This window comes from Aptenodytes patagonicus, chromosome 12 (assembly GCF_965638725.1).
Source record: "Aptenodytes patagonicus chromosome 12, bAptPat1.pri.cur, whole genome shotgun sequence".
Taxonomy (NCBI): domain Eukaryota; kingdom Metazoa; phylum Chordata; class Aves; order Sphenisciformes; family Spheniscidae; genus Aptenodytes; species Aptenodytes patagonicus.
The window spans coordinates 6,674,010-6,685,055 of NC_134960.1; the positions used below are offsets into that span (position 1 = coordinate 6,674,010).

An 11,046-nucleotide genomic window follows, 5' to 3' on the forward strand; every position below is an offset into this window, starting at 1 on the left:
AAAATCGGTGCCAGATGAATATTGCAAACGGAAGCTGCTGCCTCCGAAGGACATCATCACTCTTCCAAAGGACCTGGCATTCCGGGGTTACGGCTTCAAGCTGCTTGCCCGGATGAAGGACAGAAGAAATCAGGTTTTAAAATTATTTTGCTTGTGTTTTCTTCTGTTAATGGGTCCGGCTTTATTTCATTAGAGGCCAGGAGGAGCTGTGCAGCGAGGTCGGGTTCGAAATGCTGAGTTCACATGCCTCCATCACCCGGACTTGCTTCTGTGGTTGTTCGTGGGGTCAAACAGGAGGCGGCAACTCGTGTGCCCCATATGTGGGTACACAACTCCTCCGGCGAAAGTTGTCATCTTCCATTCCCCGGACCTCTTTCAGTAAGTAAATATTTCTCAGATGTGTAAATATTGTGGGACTGGCTTCCAGCGATCAAAGTCTGTTGTTCGAAATGTTTGGATCAATTAGAGAGTAACGTAAAGCAAAGCGCGTGCCAGTGCCGGCAGCAGGAGCGGCGACGCAGGTGCTCGGCGATGCTCGGCCGCAGCCTCGGAACCGGCCCAGGCGGCAGGCAGGGATGCGCTGGGAGCCAGCCGGGCTCCGCAGGCACATCTCTTCCAGGCAGCGCTCCAGCCGACGCGGGAATCCTTCTGAAACCGGGAAATCCGGCAAACGGGTCCTCAAGCCTCCATTCCGTTTCCTTCTGGAAAGGCGAGGGGTGAAGGGAGCTCAGCACCCAGGAGGTGTGGGTGCAGGGGCTGCCTCAAGGTGCTCTGGGCGATGCACGTGCCTCATTGAAAGCCATAAACGTGTATGAGGAAAAGCACAGATCGCCCATTTCTGCATGAGATGGTCTTGTCCCTGCCTGTGTCCTTAGACTCTTCTCTAGTTTATAAAATAAACCACATTTTTCGAATCTTGAAATGGCCTCTCCCGGTGATTAGAAAATCCGGGAAGGAAATCGGCAGAGGGAGCCCTTTGGATGGCAGTGAAAGTTTCTGCCTCCGCTGCCAGAAGCCAGTGAGGAGCTGCGGGGCCCCAGCACAGACTGTTGCTCACACCGGGCACATCCCCGAGTAGGGAAATGCACCGAACATTGCTCTCGGGAATATTGAAAAAAACCGAGGGAGGCTGGATCTGTGCTTCCTCACCTGGATTTTGCAAGGCATTGCCCGAGCGACCGTCACCTGCAGAACGTAAGCCAGCAGCACGTCCCGTGTCTCAGAGCAGTCCAGCCCTTGAGCGCTTGACTGGACGTGGATAGCAGAGAGAGCAGCCACGTCCCCAGGCTCAGATCCCCAACCCAGCACACCCACCCGTAACTCGCTCCTCGGCTGCAGGTAAAGCCTCAACCACACCAGCAATAGCATTTCCACTATCAGAGCAAAGAAAACAAGCTCCAGAAGATCTGTCCCACCCAGCCTGCTTGCTTTCTTGCCTTAAACCTACGTGTTAAACCCAGGAGCCAACAGAGGGTTCACAGGAACTGATGGCAAAAACCCTCCAGAGGTGGCAGACACGTAAGAGCTGCTTGTGGGAAAGGCGTGTGAAATCCTACTGCTGTTAAAGAGTTTAGAGAAATAACATCGCGTGTTTTAGCGCATTAGGTGCTGGGTGTTTATTTTCAGATGTGCAAAACGCTCCTACTGCTCGGGATATGTGGTGTGTCTGCAGCGGAAGAGCACAGAATAACATTAATAATTTCTCCAAGACAATTAATTAGACTCCCAAGGATAAAGCTTAATCTAATTTCTGCTGTTATACTTTGTCTTCATAAAAGTCTGAAGAAATGAATGAGCTTATACCACCCTCGCATGACGAAAACCTTCGTCTCTCTTGGAAAAAAAAGAGGGACGAAGCAAAATTGTCAGCACTTGTGATTTTTATATCAGACCTGCAAAGTTCACTTTTATTCTTGAACTCGCTCCCTCCTACCCCAATTTTGGCTTTTATTCTCTTTTTAAAAAGCAAGTTTTGAGGCTTGGTCCTTTTGCAGACCAAAGTTTAAAATACGAACTGCAGAGACTCAAAACCCCAACAGCAAATAAAACAGAGAGAAGATGGTTTTTAAGGGGATCTCATGATCTTTGAACAGTTGATGTTGGCAATACTGAGCATGCTGCAGAAACTAGGGCCTTCCACCGAAAGCACTCCCGATAGCAATCCACAGGTCCTGAGGCCATTACAAAAATTAGAAAGAGAAAACAGTTATTAGGTCTAGATAAAAAATGTAACCCAGATTTATAGCTGATTTTATCAAGCTCTTTAAAGAGCTTGGCTCTGGCATTTGACGCTGGCCCATCTGCTAGCAGGTCAGCCTCGGTCCTTCCTGCACTGCTTTAAGCAAAGAGCACTTGCTATTTTCTCATAAAATAAAGTAACTTAATTTCCTATGTGTTTTATAGCTCTCTGTGTTCAAACATCACCAAGGTTTGTTTCACTGCAGTACAGAAGTCTCCAAATGCTCCTTAGCCACGAGAGATGAATATCACAACAGGGTGCTCCCCCTCGACGTGTTGACACGTTGATGCTTTAATTCAGGGCAAAAGCTACAAGTCCGGTTCTCAAAGCAACACTCACCCCAAGCAATCCGTGTAGGTTGCAAAAAGTTCGTGGCAACACGAAATCCTTACGGATTTGCACGACACCCATAGCCTGCTGTCCACCCGTTTTCCCTATCTGCTCCTCTGTCTCAGGGAAAAAACCGTCCCAGAGTTTTCTGCCCTTAAAAGTTTCATGTCACACCAATGAGAAACGGTGCTGAGCCTGTGTAAACACCTGACGTGGCAGAGCTACCCTTCTGGAAAACTCACCCTCAAAAATGAGACAGCAAAAAAAAGCCGCTCGGCTTTCCCTTCTGCCGGCGCTGTTCAGGAAGGAGGGTTTCTGCTTCGGAGGCGGCGAACAGCATTTTTGCTGGGCTGGAGGAGGAGGGAAGCCGTCACGGGACCGGGCTGAGTCACCAGCATCTGACCCGATGTGTCCAGAGGATCCTGCACCTCTCCAGAAGCCTCTGGAAGGACCGTGTGGTATCGTGTGGACCGTGGCACCCAGTCCAGCCCAGCGAGCGCCTGCCCGCTGCAGCCCTGCGCCGCCCCTCCATCACCGCACACCTTCCTGCCAGAGCCGGGGGGTGCACGGGGGCCAAACCTTCCCGTCCCCACCAAACGGCAGCCCTCTGGGAGTGCCGGGACAGTGATGGGGGCCTCAGGCTGGAGAGATGATTTGGGGAAGAATTCCCTCTGGTAAATCATCATCAGCCTCTGTTGTGGTTTGCAAGCAAGGAAAAGACGGACACCCTCCCCTCCCTTCATCCTGCCAGGGCTTTACTGTGAACATTAAAAGTTTAGACATCAGGAGCATTTCTGGTGAGCGTGGCCTCAGAGCAAGAATCTCACCAAATATTTTTAAACACTTCCCAGCAGAAAGTGGGTGTAGAGAGAAAGCAGAGCACTGCAGGGATGCTAATTGCTCCTTTTTGAGCCTTTCCGCTGTAACCTTGAAATTTTAAACTTGAACAGCTTTTTTTCCCATCCCCTTTGCTGTTCCTTTGCTGTATCCTTCTGTGAAGCTGGCTGCTCAGAAGCTAGGGCTGACAAACCACTTTTTGGGCAGGGGGTGCTGTGATGCTATGGGATTCCTAAAGAACCGTAAGAAAACATTCACGCAGCCGGTGCTTCACGCTGAGAATGCCAAAACCCAGACCCTCCAGCAAACAGCGGGAAAAACATCTCAAGTTAATATACGTGGGAATACAGCACAGCTTCTCACACGGCCTCTCCAGGGGGCTGAGAAACCGCTCGGAGACACATCCCAGGGCTGGGGGCAATAGGAAACGCCGGGAGAGCGAGGTCCGAGGTCTGTGCCGGAGAAGGGCTCGCCGGGAGGAAATCCCCGACCTCGAGGAGAAGGAGGAGACAAGTCACTGAGTCACCCCTGTCCGGTGATCGGTGAGCTAAGCTAACAGCAGGCTCGTGAAAGCCTTGTTTTCGTTATGTTTTGTAGAAGTGCATGATGTCACGACCAGAAAGCTGAGCGTGACTCAGCTTGCCCCACCAGGAGAAGGGAAATTCCCTCTGGCTTTTGGCCCCTTCCGTATTTGCCAACTGGATTAAAGGTCACACAGAGGAAAACTTAGATTTCTGGGTTTAATTTGGTGCATTGCCTGATAATTATAAATGCATCAATTAATCTGGAGACACGACTGGCTCGAAAAGACCCAGCAACTTGAGGACAACCCACTGTGCCTCAAACACCCAGGCAGAGTGACAGAGAGGGGAATAAGGAATTGGTCCTGTCTGGGATGGCAGCAACTCGGTGCCTAAGGAATGAATGTGCTGGGACTGGGTCCCAAAATACAAGTCTCTGGCTCTATAAATAAGACCGAAAGTGGCCGTCGGGGACCTCAGAAATAGGACACGAGATGGACATGCTGGAGGTGCTGCTTGGCAAGGCAGATTCAACATCGGCAGTGTCCCCTGTGCTGCATGCCCTGCTACCGCCAGTCCCTCTTCTGATTTTATGGAGAAAAAAAATAATCCAATGATGTCCAGTCAGCAACTTTCACCAACATTTGCAGAAATAAGGATACACACAGCAAAGAGGCAAAAGGGAAGGCGAGTGCAATACGCCTTTGCTGCGTGCCCAAACCTTTCGATATCTCGTGCTGTAAAACCTGGTGAATCATTCCCTGTGCAGCATCATTTTCACGGTGGAATATTGGCCATGTCATACCTAGATATTGAAATTCCTAGTCAACTTTTTAAGTTAAAAAGGGCAACCCTTTCCACTGTAAATACTGTTTTCCAGAAAAGTGTTGTGATTTCAAAATTGCCACACATATGCCAAAAATTTATCTATATGGAAGGCCAAGTGTTTTAACATACATACTTTAGGTCAAGAAATAAACTACCTCCCCATGATGGAAATTAAAACTTATCCTCCTCTTGATTGCAGAAGATGATAAATCATGACACAGTTTCTCCTACGTTTTTATTATCTTAAACCAAGAAATATGTCACTGAGAGTCAGAGTGGTCAGGCCCTTGGGTGAGAGGAAATTAACACCACCGAGGAACCTAATAATCATTGATCCATCTTTATTTAATTACACTTGGACGGCACAGACGGTGTGTTCTGCCAGCTGGACTCTCCTGTGGCCAGATTAAGAGGCCCGTCAACTGTATCTGATCTGCAAAAAAATACCGCTGCCAACCAACTTGGAAAGCCGCCAGAACATCCTCCTTAATGTCAGTTGTGTTTATACTAGTACCTTTATTTTTAGCCCCCCCTTCCAAAACACCGGGTTCAGGGAAGAGCATTAGCCGCAGAGTTGTTTACCCCCGCCACGCCGAGCGTGCAAACCCCTCCGATGGGTACTGCCACCCTGGCGGGAGCGGGGCAGGCTCACGGCTCCCCACCTCCATCACGCTGCCCGGGGTTGGCTTTGCTCGCCCCGATGCAGAAGATGGAGGCGACAAGCAGGACCGGGATGGCCGAGTGCCGCGTTAGCACGTGCCCTGGCTAACGCTGGCGGCTGCTGCCAGGCAGTAGACGGGGACCAGTTTGGCCCAGGGCTGCCCCACGGCCCACAGCAGACCCGCGGTCGTCTTTCCCCACCGGTGGGTCTCAGAGGCCGTGCGGCCGCCCAGAAGGCACCGACGCCGCGCTCGCTCCCCACTGCCCAGGCACCGCAGACGCTTTTGTGAGCGGCGCGGCCCTGTGCCCCCAAGCCGCCGCGCTCCCCGGCACTGCCCCGACCGCGGCTGGGGATGCGAGCCCCGGCGCAGGTATCGCTCATGGGGGGGGTGAGCAGGGCAGAGAGCGAACACGGGCTTTTGCAAGTATTCAGACATTTTTCTCCGGCCGCAGGAAACGTGCCGGTCAGCGTTTACCCCCTTGCGCTGGAGAAAATGGCCGCGGCAACCTGCCCCCCGCGCTGGGAACGGACGGGCCCCGGGGGAGCCCCAACCCGGGGGGGGCCGGAGCCTGGTTCGCAGGAGGCGGAGCCTAGGGCCCGGGGGCGTGGCCTGGCGCCCGGGGCGGGGTCTGTCACCCGGGAGGCGGGGCGAGCGCGCTGCCGGGCGGGCGGCCCCGCCCCCGCGGCGCTATAAGGCGGCGGCGCACCGGCCGGCTCCCGCCCCGCCGCCCGCCCGCTGCCGGTCCGTCCTCCCGGCCCCCCGACGGCAATTCCTGCTGCGCCACAGCCATGGCGGCGCTGACGGTGAAAGCCTACCTGCTGGGCAAGGAGGAGGCGACCCGCGAGATCCGCCGCTTCTCGCTGCCGTCGCCCGCCCGCTACCAGGCCATCCACGACCGCGTCGCCGAGCTCTTCCAGGGGTTGCTGCGGGCCGGGCCGCCGCCCGCCTTCCGCATGCACTACAAGGGTGAGCGGGGACGCTCCTCCGCGGGCCGGGCCGCCCCCGCGCCGGGCCAGGCCCCGAGACCGGCGCCCCTGGGGGTGGGAAGGCCTCGGGCCACGGAGCTGCCCGGCGGCCGGGGTGTCCCTGCCGCCCCCCGGGCTCCCCGCCATAGGCCACCTCCCGTCACACCTGACCAGGTACCTAATGCTGCGCTTTACCCTTTCTAGATGAAGACGGTGACCTGATTGCTTTTTCCACCGACGAGGAGCTGGAGATGGCAATGCCTTACGTGCAGGACGGTGTCTTTCGTGTTTACATCAAAGGTAACGCCGCACAGCTCCAAAGGGCGGTAGCAGGTCTCTGGCTTTGCACTGTGTGCTCGTGGCCAGGCCTCCGAAAATGGGAGAAGCAAGCCCTGGCCCTTCCCCTTGTCTTCAAGGGCCTGGTGTAACCTGCAGCCTTCAGGGGTGAGGTTAAATAAAGGGCAGGGTAATACATCAGAATATGAATCCTCCCTGCTGTGGTGGGGTAAACAGATGACAAGTTTCCTCCTAGCCCTGTCATCTCAGCTGGCCCAATGCGAGCCACTGTTGTCATGCTGTCTCCCTGGAAACGCTAGATTAGCACCGGTATCTTTAATATTAATATTCACAACAATGTGTTAGGAAGCCTTAATTCCAGCTTATTCTTAAGTGCATAGTTGCTCCCTGGTCCCTTCTGCAAAGCTTTATCTGCAGTCCATCTAATGAGTCACACAAGCCAGCGCTGTTGTACCTGCTCTCATTTGTTATGCCTCCTGGCATTCCTTCCTAACTCCGTCTTCCAGAAACATTTTGTTCTTGCAGTGCTTAGGAAGGTAGGACGAGAAGCTGAACGGGGTAGTGCAGTACTAATCTAAAATAAACATGCCAGGAGACCATTACGGATAAGGCATGCTCAGTTTGAGGAGCAGGTATCTTTGCGAAACCCCTTCACACTTGGTTTAAGTTCTCCTACATGCCCGCAGCTTGTGTTTGGCAGCCAGTGTAAAAATAAACTGACCTAGTAAGTCAATACTGCTCTGACAAGGGCTGTTTGTGCTTCCTTCTCCTCTGCCTGATTTCCAGCCTTTAAATAGTAACCTTGTTCTTGATGCAAAGTTTCCTTTCCTTAATAGAGAAGAAGGATTGCAGGCGGGAACATCGCTCGCAATGCAGCCAGGAGCCTCCCCGCGACATGGTGCACCCCAATGTGATCTGTGATGGCTGTGAAGGACCGGTGGTGGGTGCCAGGTTCAAGTGCACTGTCTGTCCAGACTATGACCTGTGCAGCACCTGTGAGGGTAAAGGCATCCACAAGGAGCACAACATGGTGATGTTTCAAAGTCCACTGCTAAACCCATTTGAGGTGAGCAAAATCTATGGAGGGGAACTAATGAATGGGCTATTCCTCAAATTTAAGTCATAAGTTTCAGTTACTCCGAATCTGGCTGTGCGAACAGAGTCACATGAACATTACCCTTTACAGTGGCTTCCCCGAGGACGCTGGCTCCGGAAAATGCGGCATGGTGTTCCACCCTTCCCATGGATGCACTGCTGGGGATATCCTGGCCCTGCAGCTCCATGCCAAAACTCCCAACAAGCCCAAGCCAGTGCTGCAGCCTCCAGTCCACCCACTGCAGAAGGTAAGAGGAGATGCTCTGGTAAACAACATGGTGGTGGAGCCGGAGCAGCTGAGGTTCTGCAGCACAGGGTGGCATCTGGGTGGAAAAATAGACATAGGAACTAATCTAGTTTGCTTGAAATATAATTAGCACCTTTCAGCAGAGAGTCGGATTATTTTAAGGCATGCTTGGGCCCATGCAATAGATGAGGATGCAGAGACTATCTGGAACCAAACCAAGCCAAGCTGTTAGGTCAAGCATGTCCCTACTCTATTCCAGATCTGCCTTTCAGCATGGCTAATGAGCCTTAACAATGCTAATGCCACTGGTTTTCTGTTCCAGAGGTAGCTCAGAGTTAGTTTTTGTCTCTATACTGCCTTTGTTGTGCAGTGTATGTGAGTGACAGGAAACGAGCACCAAGATCTCATGGGGATACACTCTGTAGGTGCTCTTTCCCTCTGAGCTTCTATGTGTGCTAACAGAAATTGTTTTTCTAGAAGCTTCTACTAACAGCCAGCCTCAGGACCCCAACGTCACCTTCTTAAAGAATGTTGGGGAGAGTGTTGCAGCTTTTCTGAGTCCCCTGGGTAAGTGACTTAGTTTGTTATCCCAATCCCTGAGACTGGCTTAAAGGTCCTTTTAACAGGAGCAGCAGTCAGCTGTTGTGACTGATACTGGAACTACCTCATGCTACTAAGCCTTGAAGACTTAATTTACTCCTGGTACTAATAATGCCTAGGCTTAGAAGATCCACTCAGTACCTTTTCAGAGCCCTCCTTTTTGGAAGGAAATGAGAGAAGATTTCATTAACATGTCACCACTGTAACACTAATTTTAAGTCAGTGGTGACTCAGGATTTTGCCTGGCTTATGTGGACATAGGTAACTTCTGCCCTGACCCTCTAAATGTATGGCTTCTCTATCTCGAGGAAGATGACTATTTGGTGCTTAATTATTCTTTGTTTAGAAAATGCTTTGCATTTTAATTCCTATATGTTACATGGCAAACTGTAGTATTACAGAAACCTTACAGCATTTAGACTAGGATTGATCCATGCTCTTCTAGGACTGTGCTTTGGAAAAATCTCTGGAAGACTTTCTCCATCTCAAATGCATTTCTAGGTATTGAAGTTGATATTGATGTGGAACATGGAGGACAGAGAAGCAAAGTGACTCCTGCTTCTCCCAATCAAGAGAAGAACAGTGCCGAGTCAAGCAGCAGTACTCTTAACGAGAATGTTCAGACCAAACCAGACTGGAATAGCACCGATTCTGCTACAGAAGTAAATGCTGTTGCAGAGCAGATACAAGACATGGTGATCGATCCTGTGCCCACACAAATGGAAGATGGCAGCTTCCAGTCCCAGGTACAAGAACTATGACACTAATTTAATATGCTTGCTGAGGCTTTACTAGAAAGGAAGATAATCATTTAGCATGCATTGTGGGATTGAATATTAAGATGTCAGCAGATTAAATGATGTACAGCACCTTTGCTTTACAGGTTTACAGCGAAGGTGGTGGGACTTCTTGTGGATGTAACTCTGCATATTAAAGGCAGATAGTAGGAGCATGCATCCTACCTGGAAAGTGCTGCAGTGCCTGGACCTTTTTTCTTTCCCTTTCAGGAACACAGTGAGTCCAGCAGTTCATCAGGGGGTGATGAGGACTGGACCCACTTATCTTCCAAAGAAGTGGATCCTTCCACAGGTGAACTGCAGTCTCTGCAAATGCCAGAGGCAGAGGGTCCCAGCTCCCTGGATGTATCTCAAGATCCTCCCCAACCAGGGCCTACAGGACTGCGAGAAGCTGCACTCTACCCACACCTCCCACCAGGTATGAGAATGTATGCAGGTTTCATAACAGTGATTTTCACTGGGGAACTGCCAACTTGCCTGACATAAGCAGACCTGCTTTTAGAGATGGTAGAAACCAAGGTCACATAAGTTACAGCTAAACTTTTCCATAAATCTGTTAGCAGGTATGGCAGCTCTTGCACCCTGTTAGAGACAGGTGGTTCTCCTCTTGAATGTGGGCAGCAAGTCTTAATATTGTTGACTTCTGACCTTAGACTAATATGCCATTCAAGCAACATGAAAAAAGGTGGTATCCTAAATCATGTCCTTGCTATGGCTATAGGCTGTACGCTATAGGCTCCAAGCGAGCCCTTTAATGCAGGATGCAGACTAGTACATCTGTGACTCTAAGACAGCATTTTTCTGGTGGGAGCCAGTAACAGTGTGCCAGGCCACTTAACTGAGATCAACAGTACCGAGTCCTACAGCAAGGCCAGCTGAGTCTGACTCAGCAGTTTTCTTAGCTGGTTATGTACCTTATCTCAAACATCTGCCCTCCTGGGAGACAAAGGAGAGCATGTCTTCTGGCATTTAACCAGCTATCCTAGGTTTACTAGGATTAGTGCCAACCCTACCTACTGTGTGGTATTAAAGCCTTGGCTGGTTTGCCAATGATGACATGAAATGTTTCAACTTCAAACTATTCTTCTCTTAACAGAAGCAGACCCTTGTCTCATTGAATCTCTGTCCCAGATGCTCTCTATGGGCTTCTCTGATGAGGGTGGATGGCTCACTCGACTCCTGCAGACAAAGAACTGCGACATTGGGGCAGCACTAGATGCCATCCAGTATTCCAAGCAGCCACCTCACTTGTAGTAGTCTGTGTAACAAAAAGCACTTTCCTTCTAACTGAAAGCAAACAATGCAGTACAACTTACTCAGTGGTTCATCTTTCTTCCTGCTAAGGGTTTGTCTCATGTTCCTAAGTGCTTGTAGAGTGGAGGAAAAATAAATACTACTTCCTGTGATGAGTCTGTGTGAGTGTTTAAGTATCACAGCTGTATTAGTTAAGAGTGGAAGGATTTGGCCAAGAGTATGTGACTTCATCCCTGTATAAGGGAGGCAGCCCAGGACTGTAGGCCTGCCTTTCTGCACATACCTTGGTGTACCCCCTTAGGGCTACACTGCTGAAGAGAAATCAAATGCTTTGCTGGCTCTGAAGCCTGCTCTGCAGCTCTGGAAGAAAGGGT

The 11,046-nt window shown here is 50.9% G+C and overlaps 1 protein-coding gene across 3 annotated transcripts; it reads left to right on the top strand.

Moving 5' to 3' along the window:
* Positions 1-6,142: 6,142 nt before the first annotated feature.
* SQSTM1 (sequestosome 1) lies at positions 6,143-10,824 on the top strand. 3 transcript variants are annotated; one of them, XM_076349691.1, is made up of 8 exons: positions 6,143-6,383; positions 6,587-6,682; positions 7,516-7,745; positions 7,866-8,022; positions 8,499-8,588; positions 9,123-9,367; positions 9,629-9,836; positions 10,515-10,824. In XM_076349691.1, the coding sequence occupies exons 1-8, from the start codon at positions 6,206-6,208 to the stop codon at positions 10,670-10,672; spliced, it is 1,362 nt and encodes a 453-aa protein (XP_076205806.1). In that variant the 5' UTR covers positions 6,143-6,205; the 3' UTR covers positions 10,673-10,824. The 3 variants fall into 3 exon arrangements, with proteins under 3 accessions (XP_076205806.1, XP_076205807.1, XP_076205808.1); XM_076349692.1 differs by having other exon boundaries at positions 8,502-8,588; XM_076349693.1 differs by lacking the exon at positions 8,499-8,588 and having other exon boundaries at positions 6,144-6,383.
* Positions 10,825-11,046: the final 222 nt, after the last annotated feature.